This window comes from Entelurus aequoreus, linkage group LG14, assembly GCF_033978785.1.
Source record: "Entelurus aequoreus isolate RoL-2023_Sb linkage group LG14, RoL_Eaeq_v1.1, whole genome shotgun sequence".
NCBI classification, from domain to species: domain Eukaryota; kingdom Metazoa; phylum Chordata; class Actinopteri; order Syngnathiformes; family Syngnathidae; genus Entelurus; species Entelurus aequoreus.
In genome coordinates, this window is record NC_084744.1 from 27,428,290 (window position 1) to 27,447,791 (window position 19,502).

Consider the following 19,502-nt stretch of genomic DNA (forward strand, 5'->3'; position numbering starts at 1 on the left):
TAATTAATGAATTGGAAAGAAAATGTTATGAGAGTAGCGTATGTGTGTGTGTGGCCCTTTAATAGGTGACAGCATGTGAGGTGAGTGACGTCAGTGAGTGTGTGGGCGAGAGAAGAGAGGGAGCGGTAGCGTGAGTGCGGGCGGGGACTAGTTTGTTTTGTGTTGGATTGGCTGTGTACAAGCAATCAATAAAGCAAGATTTGCAACTAATCGCCGGACTCATCATTCACTCTAAAGTCGTCCGCTGTGGAGACCCACTGCCGGGTAAAGTGAAGGGTGTTGCCCCGAGCATACATCCTGGAGAAGTGTCTCCCCTGGCTCTTTGATTACGGTCTGGGAGCAGGAAGCAGGAAAGGTGCAACAAAAAGGAAACATTTATTTTTGATTCATTGCCAATATTGTTTGTGTGTTTTGAATTATTTTGTAGTTTATTGTCAAAATATACACTCCCATTGTCCACTTAAATATTTATAAGACATTTCTTTATTCTTAGACAAGGGATTCCCTTCCATGATTGGTCATTTCTACGGACACAGAAATGACGTCACCTAAAATTCTGTTTACGGCACATAGTAATGTCGTAATTCAGCTCTGAGTGTGACACTTAAAGGCCTACTGAAAGCCACTACTACCGACCACGCAGTCTGATAGTTTATATATCAATGATGAAATCTTAACATTGCAACACATGCCAATACGGCCGGGTTAACTTATAAAGTGCAATTTTAAATTTCCCGAGAAATATCCGGCTGAAACGTTGCGGTATGATGACGTTTGCGCGTGACGTAGTCAGTTTAACGGAAGTTATGGTACCCCGTAGAATCCTATACAAAAAGATCTGTTTTCATTTCATAATTCCACAGTATTCTGGACATCTTTTGCAATTTGTTTAATGAACAATGAAGGCTGCAAAGAAGACAGTTGTAGGTGGGATCGGTGTATTAGCAGCGGACTACAGCAACACAACCGGAGGACTTTGTTGGAGAGCAGACGCGCTAGCCGGCGACCTCACCTTGACTTCCTACATCTCCGGGCCGCCAAACGCATCGGTGAAGTCCTTCGTCCTTCCGTCGATCGCTGGAACGCAGGTGAGCACGGGTGTTGATGAGCAGATGAAGGCTGGCTGGCGTAGGTGGAGAGCTAATGTTTTTAGCATAGCTCTGTGAGGTCCGGTTGCTAAGTTGCTAAGTAGGCTTCAATGGCGTCGTTAGCACAGCATTGTTAACCTTCGCCAGCCTGCAAAGCATTAACCGTGTATATACATGTCCACGGTTTAATAGTATTGTTGATTTTCTATCTATCCTTCCAGTCAGGAGTTTATTTTTTTTGCTTCTATATGCAGTAAAAGCACGATGCTATCACGTTAGCTCGTAGCTAAAGCGTTTCGCCGATGTATTGTCGTGGAGATAAAAGGCACTGAATGTCCATTTCGCGTTCTCGACTCTCATTTTCAAGAGGATATAGTATCCGAGGTGGTTTAAAATACAAATCCGTGATCCACAATAGAAAAAGGAGAGAGTGTGGAATCCAATGAGCCAGCTTGTACCTAAGTTACAGTCAGAGCGAAAAAAATTTTTATTTCACTGCATTCTAGTCCGTCACTCTAACGTTCCTTGTCCACAAATCTTTCATCCTCGCTCAAATTAATGGGGTAATGGTCCGAATAGCTCTAGCTGCGTTGAAAACAATAGGAAAATATGAGGGAGTGAACAACTGACAACGTCACGCTACTTCCGGTAGGGGCAAGGTTTTTTTTTTATCAGAGACCAAAAGTTGCGAACTTTATCGACGTTGTTCTATACTAAATCCTTTCAGCAAAAATATGGCAATATCGCAAAATGATCAAGTATGACACATAGAATGGATCTGCTATCCCCGTTTAAATAAAAAAAATTCATTTCAGTAGGCCTTTAAGATTCAGTCCTGCGGATGACTCTGCCCTGCTGGTATCCGGCAAGGACAAGTCACAGTTGGAGAAAATCCTCAGTGCTGAGCTGTGTAGAACTTGCACCTGGCTCGCTGACAACAAGCTATCCATACACTTGGGTAAAACAGACTCCATCCTGTTTGGGTCCCACATCAAACTTAAGCAAGTCATGACTTCACCATGAAAGTAGGTGACATTGTTATCACCAGGAAAGATGAGGTCACCTACCTAGGTTCCATTCTAGAGGCTAACCTTTCCTGTGATAAAATGGCAACCAAGGTAATCAAAAAGGTTAACCAACGAACGAGATTTCTCTACAGAATCTCCTCTCTGGTCAACAAAAGCACCTTGAGGATTCTGGCGGGAACTCTCGTTCAACCCTTTTTCGATTACGCATGCACCTCCTGGTACCCTAGCACCTCCAAAACCCTCAAATCTAAACTCCAAACATCTCAGAACAAGCTAGTCAGGTTACTTCTAGACCTCCACCCCAGATCCCACCTCACTCATACCCACTTCTCTAAAGTGGGCTGGCTCAAGGTGGAGGACAGAGTTAAACAACTTGCACTGAGCCTAGTCTATAAAATACGCTACACCTCCCTGATACCGAAGTACATGTCAAACTACTTCCTTAACGTAAATGACCGCCATAACCACAACACCAGGGGGTGCTCCACTAACCACGTTAAACCCAGATTCCGAACTAACAAAGGTCTTAACTCATTCTCTTTCTATGCCACATCAATGTGGAATGCGCTCCCAACAGGTATAAAAGAAAGGGCATCTCTATCCTCCTTCAAAACCGCAATAAAAGTTCACCTCCAGGCAGCTACAACCCTAAACTAACACCCTCCCCGGATTGCTAATAATCAAATGTAAACAATCAAATGCAGATACTTTTTCTTTTTCTTATGCCTTCTGATCTCTCTCTCTCTCTCTCTCTCTCTCTCTCTCTCTCTCTCTCTCTCTCTCTCTCTCTCTCTCTCTCTCTCTCTCTCTCTCTCTCTCTCTATGTCCACTACTTGATGTCCATATCCTCCCCCCTCCCCCCTCCCCCCTCCACACCCCTGATTGTAAATAATGTAAATAATTCATTGTGATTATCTTGTGTGATGACTGTATTATGATGATAGTATATATGATAGTATATATCTGTATCATGAATCAATTTAAGTGGACCCCGACTTAAACTAGTTGAAAAACCTTTTCGGGTGTTACCATTTAGTGGTCAATTGTACGGGATATGTACTTCACTGTGCAACCTACTAATAAAAGTCTCAATCAAAAAAAAGTCCTACACTTCGCTGAAAGTGTGAGTAAGACGCTTGATAACTAACTTTTAAGTGCAGCTTTCAGCGAATAATTTATTTACTCTTAAGTCAAGTCTTAGCAGACTTCTTAGGAGTAATTCTAAGAAGCTTGATAAATACGGCCCCTGATTGATAATAAAGAAAAGAAGAACTTTTGGAAAAACGTATTAGGAGTATGTTAGAAGCACAGCCTGTGGTGAAAAAAAATAAATACAAATAATAATAATAATAAATAAATAAATTATATATATATATACAATAAAAAGCTTAGTCACTCACCTATTTCTTTCTCCAGGGAAACTTTCTGCTGCTCTTCCTGCGACCACAAAGAGCGGTCCTAGTGCCCTCTACATGGTCCTAGTGCCTCCATGTACCCTAACCGCCATTAAACAGAAAAAAAAAGAAGAACGACGAAGCCAACTTGGAAGTGGTCCATTGAAAGGTTGCTAGCGCGACCTCCTGTACTGTAGAATGTAGTATGGACCATAGGACAGGACGAAGAAGTCCCGTTAAGAAGCTGTGAGGCCTAAGATGCTCTACTAGTCTGCTGGAAATCCAAAGAAGACGAAGGAGTAAAAAGCAAAATGGCGTTTGACAGAGAAGGCCTAAACGTGGCCACTGGCCATTATTGTTTCTCTATTTGTATTTAGTGTATACAATGTACGCATATATGTTGTGTAGTAGATGAAACATTGTTAGTCATTGTTTGTATCCGGATACATTAGTCTGAGCGCACTTTATGTGCTAGCTTAGCTTGCTAGTTAGCTTAGCTTGTTAGCTGCTAACAAAGAGACGCGGACGTTATCAACACATCGCTAAGTAGAGATCAAATGTGAGTGTAAAGTGTTGTGATTGTGTGAAAATGTGCGAAAGAACGATAGCAAAGTATGAGGAGGAACTTTGTCCAACAAAAGAGGAGAAGGAGCGACAACATCAACTACAGGACGCTGTTTTCAAGAAACATCAAGTTGTGTTACACAGAACAGGTTTGTTTACTTCTTACTCTCACATCTTTACTAACTTTATATTTCATTATTAACACTTTTCTTCAATAGGAAGATGCTTTGTCTTGTAGGGATGATGCAATGCTTTGATTTAGATTCTTCATGAAAACGAGACAGTTTGAGGTTGATGTTCCTCTCAGTTTGTAACAATGTGTGATTGATTGATTGAAGGAGTTATGAGAAGTTTGCATAGGAAAGGGTACAGTTTCATCACGGTACACATTCACTGCTACAAGAAAGCCTGACATGGTTTCAGTGGAAATATTTGTTCACTCACACAGAACACAGTACTATGTAGAAAGTAGCATTTAAAGTACAAAAATACTGCTAGAAAATTAAATTGAAAAAAATCAAAAGGCTTTTTCTATTCCCAGTTACAACCTGTAATGTATTTTCAACACGGCTTTGACGGAAGTAAGGGATTTACACTCCTGTATGGCTATTGATAGGGAGTTCCACATTTTGGTGGTATAGCAGGCAAACAAATTAAAACATTTTTTGGAGTGAAATCTGGGTTGAATGTGATTTGTACACCTACCTCTGGTGTTATAATGGTGAATATATTTTACATTTTGGAAGTATCTAGTCAGCTGCATGGGTATTTTAGTGGAATGGTGTATGGTAACAGATTGATACCCAAATTAGTGGTATCATCCAAAACTAATGTAAAGTATCAAACAACAGAAGAATCAGTGATTATTACATTTTAACAGAAGTGTAAATAGAACATGTTAAAGGAGAAAGTAAGCAGATATTAACAGTAAATGAACAAGTAGATTAATAATAAATTTTCTACCACTTGTCCTTGATAGTTTTGACAAAATAATAGAATATAAACGACACAATATGTTACTGCATATGTCAGCAGACTAAATTAGGAGCTTTTGTTTGTTTACTTACTACTAAAAGACAAGTTGTCTAGTATGTTCACTATTTTATTTAAGGACAAACTTGCAATAAATATGTTTAATGTACCCTAAGAATTTTTGTTAAAATAAAGCCAATAATGCCCTTTTTTGTGGTAACGAAAAGTATCTAAATACATTTTGGTACCAAAATATTGGTATCGGGACAACGCTAGTAAGAACAGAATTTGTCGGTTGATTCTTTGACTACCTTAGTAGTCATTTTTTCACTGGAGAGATTAGTCTCTACGATGCAGCCAAAATAGGTAATCTCATTTTTGTTTGTTATAATATTGTCACCCACTTTGACTGTGAAGTTATTTACTTTTCTGAGGTTAGGAATTGACCCAAAGACCTGTGTACTTGCAAGTACCAGGCGAGTCTTAATTTGCCAGTTTGTCATTGGAAGTCTTGCTGGTGTAGGTCTTAAGGATTGTAGCTTTGCTTGTTTTGTGGCTGTCAGCATTGGTTCTATGTTTTTTATGGGTACAGAAAATGATGGAATAATCACTTAAGCCGCATACAGTAGTTCCACTTGTGGTGATCTTAGACTGGTCAGAAAGAACAACGAGGTCTATGAAGGTTTAAAAGGACTCACTCACCCTGGTAGTTTGCTTAATGAGCTAAGTGAGGCAATGTTGGTGGCACATATCTGTGTTCCAGTCTCCAAGAAGATGTAAACCTGTATCAACATGTTTACACAAAACTCACACAGTCACCAAATACATTTTTATACCGTAATCAAATCTAATTAAAGTTATAATTTCACTTCCTGATTCTGACTTACATGCAACAATAAGCAAAAGTAAATATTTATTTTCAATAACCAATGTAGTCAACACTTGAATTATTAAAAGAACATAAAAGTGACTGACTTTCCTTCAGCGTGTCGTAGATGGTCTCCAATTCCTAAAGAGGAATTGTTGATGGAGATATTCCATAAAACACCACATAGTAAAACATGTTTTTGTTAAAAGTTCCTTTTGTCCCAGCCAACAAAATGACCAACAAAAAGTATTCTGCATGATAACAAACACATACTATGAATGTTTTTTTTAAGTGATTTTGAAATTAGATTTTTTTTTATTTCCATGATATTGAAGTCATGGTAATGACAATGTCAATATTTACACACTTTACATCAGTGAAGTTTAGAATCCCTCATTTAATGCTGCCTCGTACTTATAAAAACTTTTCAAATTGACCCCCATCAAAATTCCAAGTCTGTTTTTGTACTCACTGTACCACTTTTGAATTAATTTGAGGAAAAAAGGAGGTATTTCCCATGTTTTTATTGGTTGTTTTGCTACACTATTTTAACACAACACACAAAAGAACACAAATGATGTCATTGTGTTAACAGTGTCAGTTCAAAAATGTTTCTATTCTCTCTTAATCTTATTTACTTATTTACCCAACAGACGTCCAGCAGCCCCCCCACATTAAAGAGGAAGAGGAGAATCCACAGCCTCCCCACATTAAAGAGGAAGAGGAGGATCCACAGCCCCCCCACATTAAAGAGGAAGAGGAGGATCCACAGCCCCCCCACATGAAAGAGGAAGAGGAGGAAGTGTGGATCACTCAGGAGGGAGAGTGTCTTCTAGGGCAGGAGGAGGATGATGTCACCAAGTTTCCACTGACTGTTGTCTCTGTGAAGACTGAAGAGCATGAAGACAAACCACCTGAGTCCTCACAGCTTCATCACAGTCCAAGTAAGCACAACATCCACATATCATTTTATTCTCAGGGCATTCAATGCATCACAACTGGACTGTTCACTTTGTCTTAGAAGACGTTTGTCCTCTCATCCAAGTAGGCTTCATCACTTCATGCTCATAGACTTCAAGTCTTAAATCTAATCACTGGAATTTAGAGGGGAACTGCACTTTTTTGGGGAATTTTTTCTGTCGTTCATAATCATTATAAAAAACATGACGATGGATATATATATATCTTTTAAAATCACATTCTAACTCATAAATGTAAATAAAAGTCCACTTGCAATGGAGCCAATTGGAGGTCCTCTATAACCATCCAAAAAGCGCCAACAATACTCCATTTGCATTTCGTGGCTTGAATACCAACCAAGTATTAGTGATATTGTTATTATAAGTGCTAACGCAGACAAACTATTTATAGCTTGTGTGTCTATGTTGACATCACTCCAAGTCCAACTCCTTCCTTGCTTCAGTGCTGGTGAAAGATTATTCCAGATCATGAATCGTGCCTCTCACCTGGATAGTAGAAGGATGAGGACGTACTCTTGACAAGTTGAGTTGAGTTTGAGTTTATTTCAAACATGCAAGCATACAACATGATACATCACAATTTCCAGTTTCTCTTTTCAACATGTTCGAAAAGGAGTAGGAAGAAGCAGAGCTTATTTAATCCTACCCCTTTTCTTTACATAACAGTTGCAAAACTTTTTGTTCACTTCCTGTTCACATTTTTTTCACAATAAACTCCATAAGTAATCACAATAAAGATAAATAAATAATAGTAAGAATTTAATAATAATAATTGGTGAAGTAAGTCATATTTCATATGATGAGATAAGTAAGATTACTTTAAGAATGAATGAATGGATGGATGAAATAAATTGAGAATGTTTGTCATGGTTCTTCTTCTTTGTACTTTGTAAACACTTTAAGTTTGAAGATTTTCTTGAAGTGTATCATATTAGTACATTGTTTGATTGCTTTGCTTAATCCATTCCATAATTGAATTCCACATACTGATATACTGAAGGTCTTAAGTGTTGTACGTGCAAACAAATGTTTAAAATGACGTTTTTCTCTAAGATTATATTTCTACTCCTTTTTTGAGAAGAATTTTTGTATATTCTTGGCTAGCAGGTTATAGTTTGCTTTGTGCATAATTTTAGCTGTTTGCAAATTCACTATGTCGTGGAATTTCAGTATTTTTGATTCAATAAATAAAGGGTTTGTATGTTCTCTATATCCAACATTATGTATTATTCTAACTGATCTTTTTTGTAACACCGTTAATGAATGAAGTGTACTTTTGTAATTATTTCCCCATATTTCTACACAGTAGCTCAGATGTGGTAACACTAGTGAGCAGTAGAGAATATGAAGGGATTTTTGGTCTAGAACATGTTTTGCTTTATTCATTATTGACGTGTTTCTTGCAACTTTATGTTGTATATTTTTTACAATCAGAATCAGAATAGTTTTATTGCCACTGTTTGAGAACGGGTTCACAAACTAGGAATTTTTTTTGGTGCAAACGTGCGACATAAAACACATATAACACATATTTGGTATAAAAAGAGCTGTGACTGACCTATCAGATAGACTTAGAAGGGATTCAAGGAATTCAAGGAGCTGCTGTTAGGAGTTCTTGTTCATTTGCCTGAAGGCCGAGGGGAGATTTCCAGTTCAATTTATCATCAATCATTATACCTAGAAATTTGGTTTCATTTACTCTTTCAATTTCTATTCCGTCTATTTGTATTTGTGTTTGACTTTCTCTTCTACTGTTACCAAATAGCATTATTTTAGTTTTACTAAGATTCAACGATAGTCTGTTTTGGTCAAACCATCTTTTTAATTTGTTAATTTCTTCTGTTATTTTTTGTATTATCTTCTGTGTGTTCTCTCCTAAACATAACGCTGTTGTATCATCCGCAAATAATACTAACTTTAAATCTTTTGTAACTTTACAAATGTCATTTATATAGAGATTGAATAATTTAGGTCCTAGTATTGATCCCTGAGGTACACCACAGGATATATTTAGCGTTGTAGACGTGTGTTCGCCTAGCTTCACGTATTGTTTCCTGTTCGTTAGATAACTTCTTATCCAGTTTAAGACTAACCCTCTGATGCCATATCGTTCTAGTTTTTTGATTAAAATTTTGTGATTAATTGTGTCAAATGCTTTAGTTAGATCCATAAAAACCGCTGCCGCACATTTTTTACTATCTTTTGCATTGGTAATTTCTTCTGTAATTTCAATTAAAGCCATTGAAGTTGAAACATTAGTTCTGTATCCATATTGGTTCTCTTTGAGTATTCTATTTTTATTTATGAAACTTTCTAATCTGTTATTGAACAGTTTTTCAATGATTTTAGAAAATTGTGGAAGTAGAGAAACAGGTCTATAATTTGTAAATTGATGTTTGTCTCCAGTCTTATAAATTGGTGCAACTTTAGTTATTTTCATTTTGTTTGGAAATGTACCTGTTTGAAATGATAGGTTACTAATATACATTAATGGTCCTGAGATCTCTTCAATAACCTTTTTTATCGTTTCCATATCAATTCCGTTACAATCAGTTGAAGTCTTAGATTTACATTTTTTTGCAATTGTAACTATTTCCTCCTGTGTCACATTACTGAGGAACATGGAGTTGGGATTTCGCTCTATGGTATCATTATAGTCCTCAATTGGAACTGGGTCTGGAATCCTCTCTTCCAATTTTGGTCCAATATTTACAAAATAATTATTGAAGCTTTCAACTACTTCCTTTATGTTGTCATTTTTTTTTATTTTCATCTAAGAAGTATTGAGGGTAGTCCCTCTTAGTTCCATTTTTAATAATGCTATTGAGGATGCCCCATGTTGCTCTCATACTATTTTTGTTCCTGTCCAATAATTCACTGTAATATCCTTTTCTACATGATCATAGTATGTCTGTTAACTTGTTTTTATACTTTTTGTACTTAATTTCTGCCTCTATACTTCTTTGTGCTATAACATTTTCTATATAGTGTATTCTTCTTCTTACAAGCATTTTTTAATCCTTTTGTCATCCATGGTTGATTATTCTTTCTCTGCTTGTTACTGAGTTGTATCCATTGACAATGTTTGTCATAAAGTATTATGAACTTGTTTAAGAAATGTTCATATGCTTCATCAACCTCTTTTTCATTATACACATTGTCCCAATCTTGCTTTTGTAGCTCAATTTTGAAGGCAGTCATCCTCTTCTCTGTGCATAGTCTTCGAAATGTCCTTTTGTCTTCCATGTTCTTCTTGTAGTTTCCATCATATATTGTAAAAACTGGCAGGTGATCACTAACGTCGGTTATAAGTAGACCACTTGTAGTGTTATTATCAGAATCATTGGTAAAAATATTATCAATAAGCGTGGCACAGTGTCCTGTGATTCTGCTTGGCTTTGTGATTTTAGGATATAGACTGATGCTGTACATTGTAAAGACTTTTGCTTGTTGGGGTTCAATAAGTCAATATTAAAGTCACCACATAAGAACATTATTCTTTGACCATTGTCCATGTAAGTTGCCTTGATCCATTCTTCAAATGTTTCTATACTTGACTTAGGTGATCTATATATACAACTGATGAATATGTTTTTGCTTTTTTCCTGACATATTTCAATGGTTATACATTCTAAGATATTATCTATGGCAAATGACATGTTTTTTACCACTTTGTAGTTCAGGTTCTTCATCACGTACACAGCTACTCCTCCTCCATTTTTGTTGGTTCTGTTGATGTAGTTTAGCTCATATCCCTCCAGATCAAAATCTATTCCTTTTTTATCATCAATCCATGTTTCTGTGACAGCGATCACTTTGAAGGGTTCGTTGATGTGTTCCAAAAAATTCTTAATGTTGTTGTAATTTGCATACAAGCTTCTACTATTAAAATTAATAATTGACAATTTGTTATCACATTCAATGTTGCTATTATATTGATCATCTGTATAATAAAAACAACTATTACTGATGTGGGAGAAAAAATGTGTATCTGGATCTATATAATTTTCCAAATCCTGGTTTTTGTGATCTTTGTTGCAGAAATTTTTTAGTTCCATATTTTCTTGTTCAACAATCTTTGATGTTGTTTCAATAATCTCTGTAAGTGTAGGTGGATGCAATCCTGAATCTAGGTCCTCTTGTTTAGTCGTCCCTTGGAACATAGTAGTGCCGATGCTGAATTTAGGTGCTTGTTTTCTGTCAGAGTCCATTATCATCGTTGTTGTGGTAGCTGTGTAAACTTTAAAAATTGTCCAGGTCCTTGATGTCATGGACAACAATTACTCTTGCTTCTGGACTTCCATTCAGCTTGATGTAGATTTTACAGTTGGCGCTCCAAGTTCCCTAGATTTTTCCCTGCCTTCTCAAGTCGCGTGCTTTCTTGGCGATTCCAGCATTACGTTTTGTGAGATGCTCATTCATGTACACATTTGTTCCCTTCAGCTTCTTTCCCTGTCTCAGCAATGCCATTTTAGATTTTCTGTTTACGAGTTTCACAAGCACGACTGGAGTGGCGTTGTTGTTTCTTCCGTTCAGTGGGATGCATGTTTCGATGGTATTAATGTCAATTTCAATTTCTTTTGATTGCAGAAAGTTGACCACTTGCTGTTCTGCTGAGACCATATCCATTTAATCTGGTTCACCTTCATTATTCACAGCTTTCGCATAGGATAATGGTTTAATTCGGTGCCCTGTCACGATGATATCATTCATTCGTTTATCCTGATCCATTTCATCTATGATATTCCTCAGCATGTTGTTGTCTTCTTGAAGGATCTTCATTTGTTTGCTCATTTCAGTGGCTTCTTTATTTCTGGAGTTGTTATCTTTTTTCATTTCTTTAATTTCTTCTTTCATTTCTTTCATATCCTCTTTCCATCCATCCATCAATTCTTCCAATTTTTCTATCATTTCTTCTTTAAATTCCTGGAGTATTTTTTGTAGTATCCCTTCTTGAATCCCATCATGTCCTGTGCCCAGCTTCAAATCAGTCTTTCCAGTCAATCCTTTAACTTTTGGCATCGCGGCAGTCACTGACGTCAGCGCCTCTTATGTCTTAAGGGCAGTTACTTCTTTAGCGACTTGCGGCACTTTTAACTTGTTTTTTCAACAATTTCGTACCTTGCGCCGTTCAGAGATCAATTTGAGGTGTCAGCCTGTCAACTTATATCACTCTGCGACGTCGGGATCACTTTAAAACAGCTGTAAACTCGCCGTAACTTTTGGTTGCTAGGCAACCGCTTTGAACTGCGGGAGGCGCCTTTGGCTTGAGGCTAACGGCTATTCCACTCGCCTTATTTCAGCGTATCAGTGCCTCTCAACTGACCAAAATCAGATCGAAGATGCCAGGTGACTCTCCTGTGGCTGTGATCGCAAATCAGTGGTCAAAATCTTCAGACTTAACAAAAACTCCGGTAGCAGAAGCGGAGCTTTTTTTCTTTGCGTCCTTTCTCATTGACAGGAAGTGACGCAAAAGTTGGTACCCTTTGACAACCAATTTAGACCCGGCAATGGCGAACGACACAAAAAGATGTATATAGTGTGAATGTTGTCTGTCTATCTGTGTTGGCCCTGCGATGAAGTGGCGACTTGTCCAGGGTGTACCCCGCCTTCCGCCCGATTGTAGCTGAGATAGGCTCCAGCGCCCCCCGCGACCCTGAAGGGAATAAGCGGTAGAAATGGATGGATGGATGGATATGTATATATATATATATATATATATATATATATATATATATATATATGTATGTATGTATGTATGTATGTATGTATGTATGTATGTATGTATGTATGTATGTATGTATGTATGTATGTATGTATGTATGTATGTATGTATGTATGTATATATATATATGTATATATATATATATGTATATATATATATATGTATATATATATATGTGTGTATATACAGGTAAAAGCCAGTAAATTAGAATATTTTGAAAAACTTGATTTATTTCAGTAATTGCATTCAAAAGGTGTAACTTGTACATTATATTTATTCATTGCACACAGACTGATGCATTCAAATGTTTATTTCATTTAATTTTGATGATTTGAAGTGGCAACAAATGAAAATCCAAAATTCCGTGTGTCACAAAATTAGAATATTACTTAAGGCTAATACAAAAAAGGGATTTTTAGAAATGTTGGCCAACTGAAAAGTATGAAAATGAAAAATATGAGCATGTACAATACTCAATACTTGGTTGGAGCTCCTTTTGCCTCAATTACTGCGTTAATGCGGCGTGGCATGGAGTCGATGAGTTTCTGGCACTGCTCAGGTGTTATGAGAGCCCAGGTTGCTCTGATAGTGGCCTTCAACTCTTCTGCGTTTTTGGGTCTGGCATTCTGCATCTTCCTTTTCACAATACCCCACAGATTTTCTATGGGGCTAAGGTCAGGGGAGTTGGCGGGCCAATTTAGAACAGAAATACCATGGTCCGTAAACCAGGCACGGGTAGATTTTGCGCTGTGTGCAGGCGCCAAGTCCTGTTGGAACTTGAAATCTCCATCTCCATAGAGCAGGTCAGCAGCAGGAAGCATGCAGTGCTCTAAAACTTGCTGGTAGACGGCTGCGTTGACCCTGGATCTCAGGAAACAGAGTGGACCGACACCAGCAGATGACATGGCACCCCAAACCATCACTGATGGTGGAAACTTTACACTAGACTTCAGGCAACGTGGATCCTGTGCCTCTCCTGTCTTCCTCCAGACTCTGGGACCTCGATTTCCAAAGGAAATGCAAAATTTGCTTTCGTCAGAAAACATGACTTTGGACCACTCAGCAGCAGTCCAGCTCTTTTTTCCAGGGTCAACGCAGCCGTCTACCAGCAAGTTTTAGAGCACTGCATGCTTCCTGCTGCTGACCTGCTCTATGGAGATGGAGATTTCAAGTTCCAACAGGACTTGGCGCCTGCACACAGCGCAAAATCTACCCGTGCCTGGTTTACGGACCATGGTATTTCTGTTCTAAATTGGCCCGCCAACTCCCCTGACCTTAGCCCCATAGAAAATCTGTGGGGTATTGTGAAAAGGAAGATGCAGAATGCCAGACCCAAAAACGCAGAAGAGTTGAAGGCCACTATCAGAGCAACCTGGGCTCTCATAACACCTGAGCAGTGCCAGAAACTCATCGACTCCATGCCACGCCGCATTAACGCAGTAATTGAGGCAAAAGGAGCTCCAACCAAGTATTGAGTATTGTACATGCTCATATTTTTCATTTTCATACTTTTCAGTTGGCCAACATTTCTAAAAATCCCTTTTTTGTATTAGCCTTAAGTAATATTCTAATTTTGTGACACACGGAATTTTGGATTTTCATTTGTTGCCACTTCAAATCATCAAAATTAAATGAAATAAACATTTGAATGCATCAGTCTGTGTGCAATGAATAAATATAATGTACAAGTTACACCTTTTGAATGCAATTACTGAAATAAATCAAGTTTTTCAAAATATTCTAATTTACTGGCTTTTACCTGTATATATATATGTGTATATATATATATATATATATATATATATATATATATATATATATATATATGTGTGTATATATATATATATATATATATATATATATATATATGTGTGTATATATATATATATATATATATATGTGTATATATATGTGTATAAAAGTCACACTGGATTATAAGGCACATTAAAGGAGTCCTAATATTATTATTTTTTCTAAACGTAAAACACTTCCTTGTGGTCTACATAACATGTAATGGTGGTTCTTTGGTCAAAATGTTGCATAGATGATGTTTTACACATCATCTTCAAGCCGCTTTCTGACAGTCACTTCAGGATGCACCGTCTTATTTACGTGGCTCACCTTCGACAGCGTCTTCTCCCCGTCATCTTTGTTGTAGCGGTGTAGCGTGCAAGGACGGGAGTGGAAGAAGTGTCAAAAGATGGAGCTAACTGTTTTAATGACATTCAGACTTTACTTCAATCAATAACGGAGCAGCTTCTCCTCATCCTCACTAGTGCAACAACAACGCCCAAAATGTGTCCCGTGAAAACCGTCCGACTCTCATAACTAAAGTCCCGTGGGTGAATAATGTAAACTCACTACACCGGTATGTTTTTAGCGCTTTCATGGCGAGTTTACTGACAGATATAAGTAAGAACTTTAAACTACTTTATATTAGAAATGGCAACAGTGGAGGATGAATGTCACATAACTAGAAGATAGAGAAAAAGAATATGATTATCGACTATGGCATCGGCACGGTTATGCGCACATTTTCAGGGCTTATGCAGATCTGAAATACAGATCAGCAGGTACCAGAAGGTAAGAAAAGTTGGTTTTGCATAATATTGGGAAACAATACACCAGATAATATGTCTGCTAATGGGTGCCATTTTGCGGTCCTTATACACACACCATAGTAATACTTGTATCTCTGACTACGGTAGCCATAATGTGTTGACAACCCATCAAGTTGTGCGGCTTCAAAGTCGTACTAAAACATTTTGACAGATTTTTGAGCGCCGTGTGTAATGTTCTTTATTTTCAATGGAACATATAACGTTTTGGTGTTGTTTACTGGCGTCATATTGCAGTCTACATGTATCTGTAATGTGTGTCTACCATCTACTGGTCACACTTATCATTACACCATGTACCAAATAAAATTGCTTTGAGGTCAGTAAGCACAAACAGAAGTATTCCGTACATTAGGCGCACTTTCAAGTTTTGACAAAATGAAAGACTTTTAAGTGCGCCATATAGTCCGAAAAATACGGTACATGAACAAAGTGAGCTTCTTGTCAGTAATTCACAATTTTTTGTTTCGGCAATCACTTCGGTTGAGGACGCATGGCTTAAAGACATGTTAGCCTCCAGCTCCTGCTTTACTCTTCCTTTTGACATGCACCCTACCTGTATTTCACGAGCATCTAACCCAGGGGTGGGCAATTAATTTTCACCGGGGACCACATAAGCAACCCGAGCACTGCTGGAGGGCCACACGACAATATTTCAATTAAATTTTGCTCAATATTATTTTTGATATACCGTAAGATAAATAATAATGATGATAATAATAATAATAATTAATAATAATAATAATAATTTAATTTAACCTAACTTAACTTTATACAAAAGCAGATTGCTTTTGATGGTCACTTTATCCTGCATTATCCAACATTTCTCCCCATCAGATTTGGACAACCATCTGTTGTTAAAAATAGTTTTTAATCATATTTATTTTATATTGTTTTTTATATTATTTTATATGTAATTGATTTTTCTTTTTATTCAGTCATTGGTGGAGCTAAGGATAATATTTGAATATTGTTTTTAATATTGTTGTGCAGCACTTTGGAAACATTTTGTTGTTTAAATGTGCTATATAAATAAAGTGGATTGGATTGTCACACCTGCCAGCTTGTCCCATTTCAGTCCTAACATGTCCAAACACGCATTTACCTATGTGAACAAGTCATTACCTGTGGTTGTCTCTTTAATTGACTGCATGGCTGCCAGCTACTCCGTGATTTGAAAGTCTGCAGTTAGCCCACGTAAGAAGAAGAGCAGCTGGAGGTGTCACGTACATCAAAGCTCTCATCCAAAGTTAGCAAAAAACAGTCCATGTCTCCGGGCATTATCAGCGCAACAGAGTCCAATAAGCACTCCTTAATAAACTCTCCGTCAGAAAACGCCTTACTTTTTCTGGCGCTTTTGTGAGAAATGACAAAACTTTTCCTGACAGCTGCATCTCTGGGGGTGTGAAATATGGCAAAAAGTCCTTGTTGGGTTTGCAGTTTTACCATCAACGCATCAGCCTCCCTAGCGCGCGCTTCATCAGACACATTACGGTATATTCCCTCGTGTTTCTTCGTGTAGTGGCGATTCAAATGATATTCTTTAAACACAGCAAGCTGTGTACCACAAATTAAGCACACGGCTTTACCATTAATTTATGTAAAGAAATACTTGCCAGTCCAAAACACGCCATTCGTCATCAACTTTTCTTTTTTTAGCGTCTCATCACTTGTCTCTATGCACCTTCACTCACAGGTTCCCCCCGGACATACGGCATAAATAACACATTTCAAAATAAAAGCAGCACAGTTGTATTGCGCGCACGACATAGATGTTTTTCAAACTTTATTTTGTAATTTGTTATTGCGCCGTTCAATTCACTCACAATCGCACACGCGCATACGTCCACACGGAAGTAATACAAATAACGCTTTTCAAAACAAAAGCAGCACCGTTGTATTGCACACTCGACATAGATACTTTTTGAAATGTATTTTGTAATTTATGATTGGCCTCACGCGGGCCGGACAGGGATGCGCAAAGGGCCGGATGCGGCCCGCGGGCCGTACAATGCCCAGGTCTGATCTAACCGCTGGTAACTTCTTTCTACTACTACGGTGCATAAACAACAGGCTTCATGACCGACAATGCCTCCCAAATCTGCAAAATCACAAGAAAAGGCAGAGGCCGATCCTGCAGCCGTTAGCAAATCTGAGCTGATAGCTATACTATCGGACCAAAGATCAACCTTGGTAACTGAGCTTAAAGGCCTACTGAAAGCCACTACTACCGACCACGCAGTCTGATAGTTTATATATCAATGATGAAATCTTAACATCGCAACACATGCCAATACGGCCGGGTTAACTTATAAAGTGCAATTTTAAAATTCCCGCCACACTTCCGGTTGAAAAACTCCTTTGGATATGATTTATGCGCGTGACGTCACAAAATCCACGGAAGTGGTTGGACCCCATCGAACCCGATACAGAAACCTCTTGTTTTCTTTGACAAAATTCCACAGTATTCTGGACATCTGTGTTGGTGAATCTTTTGCAATTTGTTTAATGAACAATGGAGGCTGCAAAGAAGAAAGTTGTAGGTGGGATCGATCGGTGTATTAGCGGCTAAGTACAATACTTACAGCAACACAACAAGGACTACTTACTACGCCTAGCCGATGCTTGCCGCCAAACCCACGGATGAAGTCCTTCGTCGCGCCGTCGATCGCTGGAACGCAGGTGAGCACGGCTGTTGATGGGAAGATGAGGGCTGGCTGGCGTAGGTGGAGCGCTAATGTTTCTGTGAGGTCCGGTTGCTAAATTAGCCTTAGCGTCGTTAGCAACAGCATTGTTAAGCCTTACCAGGCTGAGAATTTTTAACCGTGTAGTTACATGTACATGGTTTAATAGTATTGTTGATCTTCTGTCTATCCTTCCAGTCAGGGGTTTATTTATTTTGTTTCTATCTTCATTTGAGAACGATGCTATCACGTTAGCTCAGTAGCTAAGTGTGTCACCGATGTATTGTCGTAGACATAAAAGTCACTTTAAATGTCCATTTCGCGTGCTCGACTCTCATTTTCAAGAGGATATAGTATCCGTGGTGGTTTAAAATACAAATCCGTGATCCACAATAGAAAAAGGAGAGAGTGTGGAATCCAATGAGCCAGCTTGTACCCAAGTTACGGTCAGAGCAAAAAAAGATGTCTTTCACTGCATTCTAGTCTGTCACTCTAACGTTCCTCATCCACGAATCTTTCATCCTCGCTCAAATTAATGGGGTAATCGTCGCTTTCTCGGTCCGAATCGCTCTAGCTGCATTGAAAACAATAGGAAAATATGAGGAGGTGAACAACTGACTACGTCACGCTACTTCCGGTAGGGGCAAGGCTTTTTTTTTTATCAGAGACCAAAAGTTGCTAACTTTATCGTCGTTGTTCTATACTAAATCCTTTCAGCAAAAATATGGCAATATCGCGAAATGATCAAGTATGACACATAGAATGGATCTGCTATCCCCGTTTAAATAATATTTCATTTCAGTAATAATAATAATAATGAATTAGATTTATATCGCGCTTTTCTATTGTTAGATACTCAAAGCGCTCACAGAGAAGTGGGAACCCATCATTCATTCACACCTGGTGGTGGTAAGCTACATTTGTAGCCACAGCTGCCCTGGGGTAGACTGACGGAAGCGAGGCTGCCAGTTTGCGCCTACGGCCCCTCCGACCACCACCTACCATTCATTCATCATTCATTTCACCGGTGTGAGCGGCACCGGGGGCAAAGGGTGAAGTGTCCTGCCCAAGGACACAACGGAAGCGATTTTTGGATGGTAAGAGGCGGGGAGCGAACCTGCAACCCTCAGGTTTCTGGCACGGTTGCTCTACCCACTACGCCACGCCGTCCCCAGTAGGCCTTTAAGTTTCTGGCTGCAACCAGGAAGCTGGTTGTTGAGAATTTTCCAGAGCTAACGTGGCTTATTTGTGTTTTCCTCTATTTTGTCGTTAATGTATTTTTTTTTTAAGGATTTAGTCTGGTTGGTTGACTTATTTCTTAATTTATTGCATTGCTTTTTGAGAGTTGAAAGGAGTGATTTGAGGTTGATATTATTGGGTTGTTTATCTACTTCTGTTTTACACTTTTTGTATTCGGAGTATTTTCTGTCTCTGTCTTTTATGGCAGCTAATATGTCCGGATTCATCCATGGTTCCGAGCGGGCTTTGATCCTGACTGTTTTCCCAGGAGCCATGTCATTTAGTATCTTTAGGAACGCCGTTTTGAAGCGATCCCAAGCAACATCGACCAGGTTGCTCGCG

General features: G+C 38.4%; 1 protein-coding gene across 1 annotated transcript in view; it reads left to right on the plus strand.

Annotated features, from left to right (window-relative positions):
• The first annotated feature begins 3,854 nt into the window (after nucleotides 1-3,854).
• The window catches only part of LOC133664612 (gastrula zinc finger protein XlCGF57.1-like), a 22,060-nt gene continuing 6,412 nt past the window's right edge, over nucleotides 3,855-19,502 (plus strand). The window contains exons 1-2 of the mRNA XM_062069384.1: nucleotides 3,855-4,223; nucleotides 6,568-6,858. Coding sequence (XP_061925368.1) covers nucleotides 4,100-4,223; nucleotides 6,568-6,858 — 415 coding nt within the window. The 5' untranslated portion in view covers nucleotides 3,855-4,099. The remainder of the gene's footprint in view (nucleotides 4,224-6,567; nucleotides 6,859-19,502) is intronic.